Raw genomic sequence first — 18,658 nt, 5'->3', positions numbered from 1 at the left:
GCACAGAAATGTAGGTATAGTACAATGACAAATACTTCACTGCTTACATGACATGACTGATGTATTTTAAATTCTACAATAGCTCAAAAAAAGGACAGTATATTATTCCATACAGTATTATGGCCACCACATTGTGCGCCATACAGAATAATGAGCACCATATATTTCTCCATACAGAATAATTGGCCACATATAATGTTCCATACAGTATATGATGAGCTCCACATAATGCTACAGTATACGATGGTCCCCATGGACGATGCTCCAGTGTGTTACGGGCCCAAATAATGCTCCACATATAATGGGCTCCATTTCTAATGCTCCAGTGTATAATGGGCCCCGTAAATGCTGCTCCAGTGTCTGATGTCCCCAATCTGCAATGCTCCAGTATATGATGGGTCTCACGGATGACGCTCCAATGTCTTATGGGCCCTCATAATGCTCCATATATAATGGGCCCCATTTCTAATACTCCAGTGTAAAATGGGCCCCATTAATGCTGCTCCAGTGTCTGATGTCCCCCGTTTGGAATGCTCCAGTATATGATGGGCCTCATGGATGATGCTCCAGTGTATGATGGGCCCCATTTCTAATGCTCCAGTGTATAATGTGCCCCATAGATGCTGCTCCAGTGTCTGATCTGCCCCATTTAGAATGCTCCAGTATATGATGGGCCTCATGGATGATGCTCCAGTATATGATGGGCCTCATGGATGATGCTCCAGTGTATGATGGGCCCCATTTCTAATGCTACAGTGTATAATGGGCCCCGTAAATGCTGCTCCAGTGTCTGATGTCCCCCATTTGGAATGCTCCAGTATATGATGGGCCCCATTTTTAATGAACCCAGGCATGGTATGTGAAAAGAGCTCCAAGGAGTAATCTGAAGTGTGTGCTGCCGCATCCTTCACTTTTGGTGTGGATGAAGGACACAAGGAAAGGGGTTGCTCCTGACCAGAAGCCTACACTGACGACTCAGTGCTTGCATTTTTGGAAACTTCAGAAGAAGAGGTGATAGAGCCGGAGGCTGTTTCAGCAATGTAAGCCAAAAACAGTTCCTGATGCTCCGGCTTTAAAAGCAGTCTACCTACTCCCAGAAAAGGGAGCCTTACAGGCCTTCCGGAGCTACACCATGACGCAGGCTCAACACCTCCTGCCTTAGCTGCTATTGTGTGTTTGGCACTACCAGCAGATGCACCACCATCAGTACCAGGTGGCTCCCCACGCCCATGGCCGTGTCTTCTTCCACCATACTTCCTCATGTTTTGGAAAATGGACCCAAAATACCAGCAGATATATGGTACTGTATCAGAAGCGTACAGCTCTATACAGTCTAGGGATAACAGTAAATCTCCGTATATATTTCATGAGTCATACACAGACGCTCACAGGCTCAGTATGGATTACACAATAAAATAAAAAGTTGAAAAAGGGTACAGTATCACCAGATACGAGGCATATATAGTATAGTGTAAGCATTCTGAATCTCCGCATATATTTCAGGAGGCAGACACAGTCAGACAATTTGTAATTTTCAGAAGTTGTCTTTGCAGATTGATATAAAAAAAAATTGTGTTATTTCTTCATTATTTTCAGGATACTGAAAAACTCTCTGTGGTTCGTATGTATTTTCAAATGTTCAGTTTGTCTGATTTTTCTCTTTATAGGTATATTTTTGAGTAAAATGTAAATTGTTCTTTTAGTCTACAAACTTCTGACAACATGTCTCCGAATTTCCAAGCAATAATTTATTTTTTTTTCTGAAAAGGAGAAATGGTCAAAATTAAAAAAAAAACAAACCCAGTGCTTTCAGACCTCAAATAATGCAAAGAAAACAAGTTCATAATCATTTCATTTAGAAACAACAATACTAATGTTTTAGCTCAGGAAGAGTTCAGAAATCAATATTTTGTGGAATAACCATGATTTTTAAAAACAGCTTTCACGTGTCTTGGCATGCTTGTCACCAATCTTTCACACTGCTTCTTGAGCAAAAATGTAAGCAGTTCTCCTTTGTTTGATGGCTTGTGACTATCCATCATTCTCTTGATTACATTCCAGAGGTTTTCAATGGGATTCAGGTCTGGAGAATGGGCTGCAGGTGACAGGGTTTTAATGTGGTGGTCTCTTAATTTTTGCCAGAGCTGTAAGTCATTTCCTCCCGTTAGCTGTGCTTTAAGGCCGGGATCACACATGAGAGAAACTCAGACAAGTCTCGCATCTTAATACCTGGCACTGCCGCCGGCACTCGGAAGCGGAGCGTGCGGCTGCATAAAAATACAAGCCGCCGCACGCTCCGCTCCCGAGTGCCGGAGGCAGTGCCAGGTATTAAGATGCGAGACTTGTCTGAGTTTCTCTCATGTGTGATCCCGGCCTTATTAAGGTGGTCAGGTAGCATGTTAACCTATTTACCTGTCATTAACACATGACGGGTTCTCTTTTAAAACCTTTCACCCACTGAACAAGCATTTTGGTAATTTGTGGGTCAGTTGTCAGCCTGGTTGCACTGTATGATTATCCCAAAATGAGCGTTCATAGGCACACTCATTCCTGATAATATGTAATGTAAATGCACCCCAAGTGTGAGCCTTTTAGTAAGGACATCAGTTATGTGCTGAGTTTATTGTTATATTCCTAGCCATATCTTCCTTTTCATACCAGCCATACTAATGTTCTACAGTAATGATGTGATGTACATAGTTCAGGTACCTGCTGCAGCCAATCACTGAGCTCAGCGGTGATACAGGCATGTATGGCTTGAGAATGCCAGCCTGTAGTCATAGTATGACACACAACCAGTTTCTGCAACAGAACGGACCTTTGTATCTATGGAACGGCAATACATTTTAAGGTCTCATTCACACGTCAGTATGTGTTGCATTAGTATTTGTAGCATTAGTATTTGTATGCCAAAACCAGGAGTGGAACTTGTATAGGAAAACTATGGTTGAAAGAGTGACACCTGTTGTCTGTCTTGGAGACTCTCCTCGTTTTGGTATACAAATACTAACATATTTGTAAAGAAACACTATGTCCAAGAAGAGGTAGGACCATGTAAAACTTTATAAAAGATGTAACATCTGCTTTGCGGTTGCACAGAGTTTCTGCTTTTATTGATATGCAAGTTAGGATCACCAGTGCACTGATACCGGAGGGTACAGAAACCATTGAAAATCAATACACTGGGTGTGGGAAGAGGTGTGGTGAAAAGTGTGGCTTGCCCAAACTCTAAGGCGCTGCGCCACAGTTTCACATCTTCTGGCTGTCCTGGTCTAGATCAATGGAGAAGTGAAGAGCCATATACTGCAAGTGCGAGGATACCCCGACTAGTGTACTTGCAAATGCTTATCAACAAGAGCTGAATTTCAGTACAGCAGTTGGTGCCGAAATAACTATTCTTTAAAATGTTTTTCATTGCCCTGTCCTGTGCTACCTCTACTTGGGCAGGATTAGTAGTGACAGGTTCCTTTTAAATGAGTGACCATTAGATGGATTCCTAATTTTAAGTAAATTAAACCCCTACAACTTTCTATCATACTTTGTTTTAACTCCTAATTATTTTAAGTTCTCATTTTGTGAAGAACAGACGGCAAACCAGCACATAGTCCTGATCACAGGGTATATTTGTATCCAGTGTTGGTTATATACAGATTGCACAAACTTTTAGAAATCTTTTAGGCTATGTGCACACGCTGCGGATTGGTCTGCGGATTTGTATCTGCAGAACCGCAGGTAAAACCGCAGGTAAAATGACCTGCGGATTGGCCTGCGGTTTATCACCTCTACAATGGAGGAGATGGTAAACCGCAGCAGAATCCGCAGAAAAGAAGTGACATGTCATTTCTTTCTGCGAATTCAAAACTGCAGCTTTTCCGCAGCTAAAAATCCGCAGCATGTGCACAGCAGATTGTAAATCACATAGATTTGCATGCTACTGTACACTGTCTGCAGAACTGCTGCAGATCCGCAGCGGCCAAAACCTCAGCGGATCTGCAGCAAAAACGACAGCGTGTGCACATAGCCTTAGGGTATGTGCGCACATAGTTTTTAGGTGCTGCAGATTTCTCCCCGCGGATTTTGTAAAATCCGCAGGTAAATTTCAGGTCAAAAGACCTGCAGATTAGGCTGCGGTTTAGCCCTGCGGTTTATCACCTATACAATGGAGGAGATGGTAAACCGCAGCGGAATCCACAGAAAAGAAGTGACATGTCATTTCTTTCTATGGATTTGAAACCGCAGCAAAACCGCACGGAAAATTCCACAGCATGTGCACAGCAGTTTCCATTTTGCATAAAATAGTACTGTACAACGCAGCAGATTCTGCTGCGGACCCGCAGGGCCAGAAATGCTGCGGATCCGCAGTGCGTGCACACACCCTTAGGCTAGGTTCACACTACGATGCTGAGGTTGGTTTCTTATTTGTCAACTTCTTTTCTTTTTTTTCTTCTATTTTTTTACAGGCTTAGCAACAAATATAAAAAAAAAAATACAATAATAAAATTCAATGCAGTGAGCGGCCCTGATTTGTAGCTGCTTATTCAGAAGTTATAAAACTGGCACAACAATGGGCATCAAAGTGGGCACTGAAGAGCATTATTGAAAGGGTTAAATGACTTTGGGCCACTGATCTCACACCACCAATACACAGATAGTGATGGCCCACATCAAATTCAGGTCATTTATTCCTGGCCCAAATGTTTTCTGGGCATCAATGTGAGCATGCTATGGGTGTAATGCTGGTGTGAGGTCAGTGACCCAAAGTCACTTAAAAACACCAGTTACTTATTGTACTGTCCACTTTGATGCCAGTTCTGATGCCCAGAACCCATTTGGGCCAGGCTAGAGTGACCTGAATTTGATGTAGGGCACCATGATCTGTGTCTGTGCTATGAGATCTGTGGCCCACAATCATTTAACCCTTTCAGCAATGCCCTCCAGTACCCACTTTGGTGCCATTTTTTGTGTCAGTTTTTTATCTTTTGTAGCTGCTTTTAAGTGTACTCGCATCAGGGCCCCTCGCTGCATTGTATTTTATTGTAGCTTTTAATTTTGGTTGTTAAACCTGTAAAGAAAAAAAAGTTCGCCAAATAAGAAACTAACTTCAGTTTCATGTTCACACTTGCGTCTGAGCCACTTTTAGGAGGGTTCTCACCATATGCTATATTCATTGTTCTGGCTTATTGTTAAAGAGGTATTTCAGAATAGGCAAATCATCGCCTCTCTACTGGATAGGTGATATCGCTTACATCATTGTGGGTCCCATGGTTGAAAGCAAAGAGCTGATGGCAGAAGCCGATTGTGCATGCATTTGGCAGTCCTGTAATGTCTATGGCACGAATGCAGATGCCAGCGTGGATCATTTCTGTACCATAGATTTTGAATGGAGGCTTAGTGCTAGCGTTATTTACTGCTGCATTCAGTCTCCATACTGGCTAGCAAATAGGATCCCAACAATGGGACTCCTACTGATTTTAGTTATCTTTCTTTGGTCAGGTCATGTCTTGCTTTAAGGTACTGTCACACTTAGCGATGCACCAGCGATCCCGACCAGCGATATGACGCGGTCAGGATCGCTGGTACATCGCTAAGTGGTCGCTTGTGAGCTGCCACACAGGCAGATCTCACCAGCAACATCACTGGGGTCAGGGGTCGCTACTTACCTGTCAGACGAGGCGATCCTGACGTCCTCCCGCCCACGTCCACGCATCGCTAGTCTTTCCACAGGAAGCTGACGACGAGAACCGGTCCAGGACGTTCTCGCGCGATCAGCGATAACCAGCGGGGGAGCGGACGGAGGTAAGTATCAGACATAGCGATATCGCTAGCAATATCCCTATAACGTCACAAGTTATAGCGATATTGCTAGCGATATCGCTTAGTATGACAAGCCGTTTAAACAGAATATCTCTGACACTCCCCGGGACGTATATGACCTATTAATATGAGCAGTCAGGTAATAGAAATGTTAAACCAGTCTTACCTCTATACATCATATTAATGATCTTGTTTTTGAGAAATGTTATATTCCGTCTTTATGCTAATTATTTCTCCCAGGCTCCAGGGCGTGTAGTGCCTGAAAGAAATCCTGGCCTCCAATCTTCAATGTAATACTACCACCCCCTTTCATGTACGCGAGTTTAGCCTCGGAATCCGGAGCCTGCGCCCTTCACTCCCTCCACAATACATACCTCATCCCCTCTTCTATGGGCACTGCATTCAGGGATCTCCTGTGCTGGCGACTTCCTCTCCAGTGACCTCCGGTGTATGTGCTGATAAGGTGCTCTCCCCACTTCCTCCCTGCACAGTCATCGCTAGGAGTCTTGTGTACATAGCAATGACTATGCAGGGATGAAGTGGGTAGAGCACCTTATCGACACGCACACCCGAGGTCACTGGAGAGGAAGTCGCTGGTGCCTGTGCAGGAGATCCCTGAATGCAGTGCCCACAGAAGGGAGGATGAGGTATGTATTGGGAAGGGAGTGCAGTGCGCAGGATTCTGGGGGCATACGTCCCAGTTGGTGACAGATTCCCTTTAAGTGTTTAGCTGGTCATACATGTTTAGAAAGCTGTCAGCTAACACTCGCCTTACCTGCTGCTATTCCTCCTGTATTTCCCCAACATACATCATCATCCAAGCCAAGTGTACGTGTGTTCTCATTAGTGATTGGGGACTAATCCACAGCCAGATATTTCCTTAAAGAACAAAAATATTGGACATGTTTAAACTTGACTGCCTAATCCTGTTCCCCTGACATCTGGGAGAGTCGGCGATGAGCCCTCAGGGAGAAATTGCATCAAATGCTCAATCTCAGTATTACCAATTGGCTTGGCAACCTATGTGACCCCACGTACCCGGACACTATTTGTTTCTTAGCTCTCCTGTTCGGCACTTTGAGGCTATTTTGCTGTTGTAATTGCATTCACCAGCATATCCTTATGAAGGTGTTATATTGATAGTTCTAGTACAGATCTGGGCAAACTGCAACCCGTGGGCCACATCCGGCCCGTTGGTTATTCCTGGACCAGGACAGGCAAAACTTTTGAACATATGAATTGACACCTGTGACTTTTGGAAGCCTGTACTTTTTACCTCCACCCATAGTCTTGATTTCAACAGTATCTGTATCCTCTGGTGTCAGTCTCTCACGTGTTTTTCTAGGGAAAATACATTTCCCACTCCTGTTCTAGACATTCACTGACAATATTTATTGCAGTGACCTAATAACGTAGTTCTGAGCCATGATGGGACTGCCATAGAGGTACACTTGGCTTCTAATCTACCGCTGGATACCCACACACTGTGACCTGCTCCATCAGATTTTTCATCTATATTCTTCTCTACTATAAGTATAACAATGAGAATGTACAACGTTAAGTTAGAAGCCATAAGACTTTGTGCCCTTTGTACCTTTGTCCTTAGGCTGAAAGTCCTTAAGTTTGAAAATAAAAAAAATGAACATTTTGTCTCAGCAATGGGCAGTTGCTTTGTTTCTGGAGACAATTACTCTGTCCTGGGACCTTGAGGTTTCATAGATTTTGAATAGAGCACATGGGACCTGCTGATAAATATACCATCTTTGGGTGAAGGGAAAATGGGAGAAGGAAAATAAATTATGCATCTCTCGTATTTGATCGTAAATGGCGATTTCTGGTTATTATTGATGTCTATGAAATGTCCTTGCTGATAAAAAACAACATGACTACAAAAATTGGCAGTGGGCTACTCAGCCCTCTAATGTAGTAGACATGACTAGGGAGTCGGTTAGCAGATTTGTCTATCCAAACTAAAGATAAGCATAAGAGAACATGCCTTTCTTTCTTTCTTTTTTTTTTTTTCGTTTAATCAAACAGTTTTTATCAGAACAAGTAGCAAAATACATTTCAGAACAATTTTTGAACACAAGTGCATTATACAGAATATATGCATAAGTTTTGTAGAAATACCCCACTATTGTTCACATGTAGATTGAACACTGAATATTTTCACCCCCACTAATCTCCCTACCCCCAAGCATCTCCTTCCCCTTCCAGTGTACAACAAACAATACATTACCCAGAGAACCATCAAAAATACATTCATTAAATTGAAAATCACATAATTTGCCAATGCCTTCGATACTACTGCAGGACATTTGATCCAATTTCCCCATTGTTGCCCAAAGTTGGCAGTAGCTCCCCTTTTGATATACACCGTTTTCGCGATAAAAATTGTATTTTTCAGACATTTTATTACGTCATCGATGAATGGCGGAGCACTTGCCGTACAATGTTTGGCAATAGATTTTCTAGTGTGATGTAATATTTGGGATATGTCCAACTGAATTGGGAAGGAATCTCTGGTGTCCGTCACCAATCCCAATATACAGGATTTAGGGTTTAGTGGGATTTGAATATGATAAACCTCCATTAGTTTAGCAACCCCTGTAAATTATAGAACTATCCCAATTGACCCTTACCTTAAGAACATACCATTCTACAATTCTTTCTGCCTTATTATATTTTAAACCCTTTATCCCCGGATGCCCTCTGATTCTAAAGGTTCTATTGTAAGTGCAAAAAGTAGTGACGACCCATAACGCGGTTAACAGCGACTGTAAGAGAAAGTTCTTACTGGGAGAGTTGGAAGAGCCGGACAAAATTGCAGAGAATCTTCTTATGAAGCTGAGGTCGAAGTTTATTCAGGAGATACACGGCAAAACAGAACGGACAATCAGAGAAGTTGAAATATGCGGGCAAAAACAGGAACTCAGATGGGCAGAGATTCGCTAGGAGGTCTGGCGATAAGGCCCTTTAGCCTGGCCATGGTGTGGCACAGCGGCATGATGGCGGTGGAAAGGCCCCGAGCAACAGTAACAGGGGATTTTTATACATAATGCTAACAAAGAAAGCTGCATTTTGCCGCAGAGGGCGTTTGCATGATAATTCAAAGGCGTTTACATGATAATAAAGTAATCAGCTGCCCACTCTCTCCAGTCCCACAAGCTCGCTGCCTCGGGGTTATCCTTGACACTGATCTCTCTTTCAAACCACATATCCAAGCCCTTTCCGCTTCCTGCCGACTTCAACTCAAAAATATTTCACGGATCCGTACATTCCTCAACCAAGAATCTGCAAAAACCCTATCCATGCCCTCATCATCTCCCGCCTTGACTACTGCAACCTCCTGCTCTGTGGCCTCCCCTCTAACACTTTCGCACCCCTCCAATCTATTCTTAACTCTGCTGCCCGACTAATCCACCTGTCCCCCCGCTATTCCCCGGCCTCTCCCCTCTGTCAATCCCTGCACTGGCTCCCCATTACCCAAAGACTCCAGTTCAAAACCCTAACCATGACATACAAAGCCATCCACAACCTGAGTCCTCCGTACATCTGTGACCTAGTCTCCCGGGACTTAACCTGCACGAAACCTCAGATCCTCACAAGATCTCCTTCTGTACTCCCCTCTTATCTCCTCTTCCCACAATCGCATACAAGATTTCTCCCACGCTTTCCCTCTACTCTGGAACTCTCTACCACAACATATCAGACTCTCGCCTACCATGGAATCCTTCAAAAAGAACTTTAAGACCTACCTCTTCCGACAAGCCTACAACTTGCAGTAACCACCGATCCACCAAACCGCTGCACGACCAGCTCTACCCTCGCCAACTGTATCCTCACCCATCCCGTTGTAGATTGCGAGCCCTCGCGGGCAGGGTCCTCTCTCATCCTGTACCAGTCGTGACTTTTATTGTTTAAGATTACTGTACTTGTATGTATTATGTATACCCCTCACATGTAAAGCGCCATGGAATAAATGGCGCTATAATAATAATAAATAATAATTCTAGAGACGTGTGGTTCACAACAAAGAACATAACTACATAATGCGAAGACATTAATTTATATTTCCCAAAACACTAAAACTCATAGAACTCAATATTCTCTCTAGCTACTGTTATTAATCTTATCACTACTTTCAGGCTTGATCCATAAATTCATGCATTTGACATTTTAATGAGTGTGTTCTTTCTACCAACAATATCGCATATACACACATTGACCATATACAGTGGGGAAAAAAAGTATTTAGTCAGTCAGCAATAGTGCAAGTTCCACCACTTAAAAAGATGAGAGGCGTCTGTAATTTACATCATAGGTAGACCTCAACTATGGGAGACAAACTGAGAAAAAAAAATCCAGAAAATCACATTGTCTGTTTTTTTTTTCATTTTATTTGCATATTATGGTGGAAAATAAGTATTTGGTCAGAAACAAAATTTCATCTCAATACTTTGTGATATATCCTTTGTTGGCAATGACAGAGGTCAAACGTTTTCTGTAAGTCTTCACAAGGTTGCCACACACTGTTGTTGGTATGTTGGCCCATTCCTCCATGCAGATCTCCTCTAGAGCAGTGATGTTTTTGGCTTTTCGCTTGGCAACACGGACTTTCAACTCCCTCCAAAGGTTTTCTATAGGGTTGAGATCTGGAGACTGGCTAGGCCACTCCAGGACCTTGAAATGCTTCTTACGAAGCCACTCCTTCGTTGCCCTGGCGGTGTGCTTTGGATCATTGTCATGTTGAAAGACCCAGCCACGTTTCATCTTCAATGCCCTTGCTGATGGAAGGAGGTTTGCACTCAAAATCTCACGATACATGGCCCCATTCATTCTTTCATGTACCCGGATCAGTCGTCCTGGCCCCTTTGCAGAGAAACAGCCCCAAAGCATGATGTTTCCACCACCATGCTTTACAGTAGGTATGGTGTTTGATGGATGCAACTCAGTATTCTTTTTCCTCCAAACACGACAAGTTGTGTTTCTACCAAACAGTTCCAGTTTGGTTTCATCAGACCATAGGACATTCTCCCAAAACTCCTCTGGATCATCCAAATGCTCTCTAGCAAACTTCAGACGGGCCCGGACATGTACAGGCTTAAGCAGTGGGACACGTCTGGCACTGCAGGATCTGAGTCCATGGTGGCGTAGTGTGTTACTTATGGTAGGCCTTGTTACATTGGTCCCAGCTCTCTACAGTTCATTCACTAGGTCCCCCCGCGTGGTTCTGGGATTTTTGCTCACCGTTCTTGTGATCATTCTGACCCCACGGGGTGGGATTTTGCGTGGAGCACCAGATCGAGGGAGATTATCAGTGGTCTTGTATGTCTTCCATTTTCTAATTATTGCTCCCACAGTTGATTTCTTCACTCCAAGCTGGTTGGCTATTGCAGATTCAGTCTTCCCAGCCTGGTGCAGGGCTACAATTTTGTTTCTGGTGTCCTTTGACAGCTCTTTGGTCTTCACCATAGTGGAGTTTGGAGTCAGACTGTTTGAGGGTGTGCACAGGTGTCTTTTTATACTGATAACAAGTTTAAACAGGTGCCATTACTACAGGTAATGAGTGGAGGAAAGAGGAGACTCTTAAAGAAGAAGTTACAGGTCTGTGAGAGCCAGAAATCTTGATTGTTTGTTTCTGACCAAATACTTATTTTCCATCATAATATGCAAATAAAATGAAAAAAAAACAGACAATGTGATTTTCTGGATTTTTTTTTCTCAGTTTGTCTCCCATAGTTGAGGTCTACCTATGATGTAAATTACAGACGCCTCTCATCTTTATAAGTGGTGGAACTTGCACTATTGCTGACTGACTAAATACTTTTTTTCCCCACTGTATTTGGTAACCCTATTCCCCTATTGATCCAATCTTCCTCTATGCACGTCTGCTGAGGTTGCTATGAGACATGATCTCATTTTCCATCCTCCATTTAGTACATTTTATTAGTTCTTTGGTAAAAGTTGATTCTTCTCCTAACTTTGACAAGATGGCTGCCTAGCTCATCATGGCCGCTCAGTATATTACAGCTGACCATTCTCTTACAGCGACCATGACCAAAACATATGTATTAAGTCTGCTCACTCTACTCCACAGCATGGCGTAGCCAACATATCTTTCCCAGTTAGCTTTAAAGAGGTTCTCCACTACATTCTATAATGCCCCCACCAATTTAAACCTTGTAAAGAGGTAATTTTGTAAATGGCTCTTGTTGTCATCTGTACCTGTGAGGGGTGCTGTTGCTGACTACTTACTCGACATCACGTGATTCCCTCTGCAGGCTCCGATGAGGTCAAGTTCCTTATCTCCTGTGTCCCTCGGGCGAGACCCAGTTGCGCACACCCCTCCTGATTGACTGGGCTGTGAATAGTGTTTCACTTCACATCACAGCCCAGTCAATCAGGAGAATTGTGCGCAACTGGGTCTCGCCCGAGGGAACGCAGGAGATACGGAACTTGAAATTACATCAGCGGAGGCTGCAGACGGTGTTACGTAATGCCGAGTGAGCGGTCAGCAATGGCGCCGCTCGCAGTCACAGCAAAAATTTTTCTTTACAAGGTTTAAATCTGTGAGAGCATAATAGACTGTAGTGGAGAACCTCTTTAACTAGTGCCACATAGACTCACCTAAAGTTTGTAATAAATGAGTTAAACAGTAAAGAAATAATGCTTCCAGTAATTTTAGCTCGTACCAAAAAATCTAGTTGTCCATTGGCTGAGATAGTGAAGTCAGATATGGTTGCCTGGGATCTTATTGTGTTCCTTGGTTGTAAGTATTTAAAAAAAATCAGAATTATGCAAAGTGAACATCTGTTTGATATTCAAAAGGGCAAAAATGGCCATCAAGGTATAATTGGAACAGATAGAATCATAGAATGGTAGAGTTTTCAAGGGACCTCCTGGGCCATCTGGTCCAACCCCCTGCTCAAAGCAGGATTCACTAAATCATCCCAGACAGATGTCTGTCCACCATCTGTTTGAAGACTTCTATTGAAGGAGAACTCGCCACCTCTCGTGGCAGCCTGTTACACTCATTGATCACCCTAACTGTCAAGAAGTGTTTTCTAATATCTAATCTGTGTCTTCTGCCATTCAGTTTCATTCCATTGCTTCTAGTCTTTCCTTGTGCAAATGAGAATAAAGGTGATCCTTCTACAATGTGACAGCCTTTGTTTGTAGACAGCTATTAATTCTCCTCTCAGTCTTCTCTTTTGCAAGCTAAACATTCCCAAATCCTGCAACCGTTCCTCATAGGACATGGTTTGCAGACCGGTCACCATTCTGGTCGCTCTTCTCTGAACTTGCTCCAGTTTGTTGATGTGTTTTTTAAAATTTAGTGCCCAAAACTGGACACAGTTGTCATGGTATTGGACAGGGTCAATGTCCTGCCCTTTCAGGGTTAATTGTGGTGGCCTCCCTTTGGATCTGGAAGAGGTATTTATACACACTCTGGACTAGGATTCCCTGTCAGCTATACTTTCGTTTAGTCTGTGTGCCTGACCCCCTGGTGTGTGTGCTCTGTTTACGTCTGTTTGTTTTGCTCTCCGTGCTTGACTCAGTCCGTTTACTCTCTTGGCTTTCTGACCTCCGGCTTCCTTTTGACTTTCCCTCTGCCTCACCCCTCCGGTACCTCGCTATCTCCCGGTTTTGACCTTGGCACGTCTGACTACTCTCCGGTGTCTATCATCTCTGCACCCCGGTGGCTGGCGCCGCCCTCGGCCACCTCCCACTCTGTCACGTGGTTCAGGTCCTGCTTGCTACCCGGTGAGTTCTTCGCCTCTCAGCTCCCTTGCTGCGGTGCACAGTCCTCCCCTGCAGCAGTTAACCCGGGAGCCGTGACAACAGTATTCCAGATGAGGTCTGACCAAAGAGGAATAGACAATGACTTCACATGATCTAGACTGTATGCTTCTGTTATAACATCCTAGAATTATATTTGCCTTTTTGCTGCTACATCACACTGTTGACTCATGTTCAGGCTGTGATATATTAGTATACCCAAGTCTTTTTCACATGTGCTGTTGCTTAGTGCTATTCCTCCCATTCTGTACATGCTTTTTTTCATTTTTATTGCCCAGATGTAGTACTTTGCATTTTTCCCTGTTACATACCATTCTGTTCATTGCTGCCCACTGCTCTAGTTTATTTAGATCTTTTTGAATCCTCTCTTTTTTTCTCTAGTATTACCTAGCCCTCCTAACTTTGTGTCATCAGCAAATTTAATCAGTTTACCCTCAATTCCTTCATCTAAATCATTGATAAAGATGTTGAACAATACAGGGCCCAGGACAGAGCCTTGTGGTACCCCACTTGAGACATTCTTCCAACTGGATGTGCAGCCATTTATGACCACTCTTTGGGTCCGATTACTAAGCCAGTTATGAATCCACCTAACAGTTGCCTTTTCCATTCCATACTTAGTCATTTTTTCAATAAGGATGGTGTGAGATACTTTGTAAAATGCTTTGCTAAAGTCAAGATATACTATATCTACAGCATTTCCCTGATCCACCCAGTCAGTGATTCTGTCATAGAAGGAAATTAAGTTAGTCTGACATGACTTATTAGTTACAAACCCATGCTGGCTCTGCTTAATCATTTCATTCTTATCCAGGTACTTACATACATGTTGTTTAATAATTTGTTCAAAGCTCTTTCCTGGCATAGAAGTCAGATTCACCGGCCTATAGTTCCTTGGGTCCACCTTCTTCCCCTTTTTTTGAAGATGGGAACAACATTTGCTCTTCTCCAGTCTTCTGGGACTTTTTCTGCTCTCCAGAACCTGCATTTTCTATTCCCTGAACGGCATATTTGATATATTATTCAGAACTAACCCATCCCTATTATCCAGAGGAAGTAGAGCAGATTTTGACCAATTTATATTTAGGTCAGAAAAGGACCCAAATTTATCTATTATTTCCCTTCCAATTATAATGGAAACGTTTGAATTATTAACAAATAACAGGTTGTCGGTGTACAAAACAATTTTCTTCCTTATAATCATATTTTATACCCTTTATCCCTGGATGCGTCTGATTCTAAAGGTTCTATTGCAAGTGCAAAAAATAATGTTGACAGTGGGCATCCTTGTATTGTACCCTATAAATTTTAGAACTATCCCAATTGACCCTTATCTTAAGAACATACCATTCTAGTTGCTGTTCAAAGTACTTTTGCTGAGACAACAGACCCTTAATTTTCAGGTCATTAGTGCCCAGAGGCCCATCTACCGCTAGACATGCGCCCTCGCTTTCATCACCAAAGCAGGACAGCACTGTCTGGTGTTGTCATGCCTGCCTCTGAAACCCAAACCCCATTTTTGGGCTGGATATGAACAGTACATGCACAGGATTTCAGAAGAAGGCACGATGACCGTGGAAAGCACTGAATTAAGACTTGGCGTAAGCTGTTGGGGACAGCTGCAGTGACAGCAGTCAGAGCTCTGCTTCCTTGGCACTTGCAACCTAATTAGAGTGAATATGTAAAATCTGCTTTCAGTTGTACCATGATCAGCAAGTAGAAAGGTATGTATTCTCGAGTGTATTATCCAATGCTGTGAAAACTCTTCCGAGTTTCATCCAGACAACTTGGTCGATTTTCATCTTTATTGTCATCCATGTGTGATCGGTTTTCACAAATGTGCACGATCAATACGGATTCTTAAGATAATAATTTAACCCATAAAAAGATGAGGAAGGAGTAAATTTCACATTCCAGCCAGGTAATAAAACAACTTCTTTTATTTAGACAATTTTAAAAAGTTTAAAAAGACCTCAAAGCCTGACGCATTTCTGGTGTCCTATGAATAAGGGTGTTGTTGAACACCAGAAACCTGTCAGGCTTCGAGGTCTTTAAACAGAATACTGTCTAAATAAAATAAATTGTTTTATTACCTGGCTAGAATATGCCAGTGAAATTTCCTCCTTCTTCCTCTTTGCTATGGCTGCTATCATTAGCAGATATGTCACCCACCGGATGAAATCTTGCGAAGAACTGAAGTCGTCAATGTGATGAGCGTCACCCAACCTCTCCCTCTTTCTTCATCTTTACCATAAAGAGATGCTACACGGATGTTTTGTATGGAATTTGAAAAAAAAAACATTTTATCTTTAACTCCACATGGACACTTGTTCCATGTGACAAACACTGTCATCTGACCAGCCCTGTTGAGTTACATTGGTCAGTGTGCTGTGCAATCATTACTCAGACAGCACATGCCCCTACTCTCGTCTGAATGAGCCCTTATCAGAAGACGTCTAAAGCTGGAGTCACACATAGCGACTTACCAGAGATCCCGACAACGATATCAACGTGTCAGGATCGCTGGTAAGTCGCTATGTGATCGCTGGTGAGCTGTCACACAGACAGCTTCACCAGCGATCAGCACAGCGACGTTAGTTACCAGCGCGCTGATGCAGGGAGCTGGTAACTAACGTACACATCGGGTATCCAAGGGACGTTCGTCCCCTAGATACCCGATGTGTACGTTAGTTACCAGCTTCCTGCATCAGCGCGCTGGTAACTAACGTACACATCGGGTATCTAAGGGACGCACGTCCCTTGGAAACCCGATGTGTACGTTAGTTACCAGCTGATCGCTGGTCTCCCACCTGTCACACGCAGCGATGCGTGCTGGCCAGTGGGAGACCAGCGATTGGAAGAAATGTCCAGAGGTTTCTTGCAGCGATCTGCGATACCGGCAGGGGGGCCGGTCGCTGATCACTGTCACGCACAGCGATCTTGCTGGTGAGATCGCTGTTGTGTCACAAAACTTGTGACTCAGCAGTGATCTCGCTAGCGAGATCGCTATGTGTGACGTGGCCTTAAGGGCAGACTCCTATTCAGCATATTGTAAACACTAATTGGCTCTTATCCACTATATAAATGATAAACCTGCCTCATTTGTGGAGTTATTTAATTCTTATCAGTTGATTAAAGATAATGCTTTAGAGCAAAGTTTTCCCACTTATTGGAAGTCCATGGTGCAGAGGTTGGTTTATAATAAAGTCTATTCTGATTGTGAAACATTTTTCCTTGAGACGCCTCCACAACATTCACCGGGACTGCAAGAATGCAGTTAGTGTAGGTGAAAGGTGATGGCAGCTCTGTACTGAGTGACCCATCACACCACTGCCTTCACGTCTAAGGCTATGTGCACACGGTGCGGATTCTGTTGCGGATCCGCAGCAGAACTGCAGGTGATGTACAGTACCATTCTAGCCTATGGAAAATTGAAACCGCTGTGCATACGGTGCAGATTTTTCTGCGCAGTTTTGCCTGCGGTTTCACATCCGCAGAAAGAATTGACATGGCAAACCGCAGCGGAATCCGCAGAAAAGAATGACATCTCCTCCATTGTGGAGGTGATAAACCGCAGGGTAATCCGCAGGTAAACCGCAGGTCTTTTGACTTGCGGATTGTGCAAAATCTGCACGGAAAAATTTGCGGGTGAATCTGCACTGTGTGCCCATAGCCTGAGAGACGGCGCAAAGCCCCCTGATCTAGTTACATTGGTCGGCATTGCTTTTGCAAGTTGCACAATCTTTTATGTTATAAAGGGATCATATTATGATGTATATTACCATTTCTGAATAATAATTGCTGCTTAAACTTCCTAGTTAAACATTCTTCACAGTGACGGACTTGTCTTCTGAATGTGCATTGTGTGTTTTAGTACAGATTTTATGGGGAAGCTGTGGTGAAGGCCTGCATTGAAAATGGAGCTCACTTTCTTGATATCAGTGGAGAACCCAGAGTAAGTTTTCGTTCACTTAATACACATATAATGGCTCATGTGCTTGTAGTTATTACATTATTTTACATAATTCTTTTCTGTTTTTAAAGATAATTACCATCTATAAACATATAGCACCTATACTTGGTAACACCCTCCTGGCATCCTCACCAATGCCAAGAAAAAGACTGTGTAGACATCCGCACTATGATTTCAATTCATTTTTTATGGAACTGTTGCAGATAGCTGCGTCTCTCAGGCCATATTTAATGATAGATGGGCAGATTAAAGGTTACAACATCTCTATACTACATGCAGTACAGTGAAAGGGATGCAGAGACCTGCATGTTGGCACTAACTTGCTGGATTTCTGGCAACTTGCATAGTTTTTCTTTAAGGATAGTGCTGCTATCGCCTGTTTGGATCTTCCATTTATGTAAGAAAACAGTGGTCAGCCACAGACAGGTGATCTTACTAAATATCATTAACCCCTTAGCACAAATGACTGTAAGTGTACATTCACGCTGGGGTTTGACAGTGTGGATGCGGCTCAGGATCTGAGACTGCTCCAAATACAGCAGATGCCAGCTGTGCCTCACAGTCGGCATGTCCTCTAATCAGCAGGAACTCTCTCCAGCTGCTGTAGTCTAACTATGTAGATGCCTCTGTCACTCTCTGACAGCAGGATTTTATTGAAGCTGTTGCCCCCTCCAGTGGGACCAATAGTTACCATGGCAGTCGGGACCCTCTAAAGGCTCCCATGGCTGCTGTCTTTGTACTGCTGTGAAGCCCAGCGACCTTCCCATAAACTAATTTGAATAATTCCACAATCCTTACTTAGTTGCCATATGTGATAAAAATGAAATAGTTGTGAAAATAGAATATTTTATTGGTGTCAAATTGACCATCCAGAAACATAAAAGAAACACAAATCGCATAAAGATTAGAAAAATGGCATATAAGATGCAGAGTAGAGGAGAAACTGCATGAGAAGTGATGTAACATGATCAGAAAAAAAAGTTCATTTATATGATATAACCAGTGATAAGTCGTATGTAGGGAATACAACCCAAGGGATTGTAGAATAAAAATGCTTATATAGTGAGC

General features: G+C 43.1%; 1 protein-coding gene across 3 annotated transcripts in view; it reads left to right on the top strand.

The window, feature by feature from the left end:
* LOC141049027 (saccharopine dehydrogenase-like oxidoreductase) overlaps positions 1 to 18,658 on the top strand; it is a 279,626-nt gene that overhangs the window by 96,150 nt on the left and 164,818 nt on the right. For 2 of the 3 annotated variants that reach the window (XM_073545127.1, XM_073545126.1), the window contains exon 3: positions 17,492 to 17,572. The exons of the other annotated variant lie outside the window; for it this stretch is intronic. In XM_073545127.1, the coding sequence (XP_073401228.1) occupies positions 17,492 to 17,572 (81 nt within the window). The remainder of the gene's footprint in view (positions 1 to 17,491; positions 17,573 to 18,658) is intronic. 3 annotated transcript variants of the gene reach the window in all.

Source organism: Dendrobates tinctorius, unplaced genomic scaffold, assembly GCF_039654945.1.
Source record: "Dendrobates tinctorius isolate UK_male_01 unplaced genomic scaffold, ASM3965494v1 ptg000140l, whole genome shotgun sequence".
Taxonomy (NCBI): domain Eukaryota; kingdom Metazoa; phylum Chordata; class Amphibia; order Anura; family Dendrobatidae; genus Dendrobates; species Dendrobates tinctorius.
The sequence above is the reverse complement of the archived record's forward strand: the minus strand, read 5'-3'. Positions and strand labels throughout refer to the sequence as shown.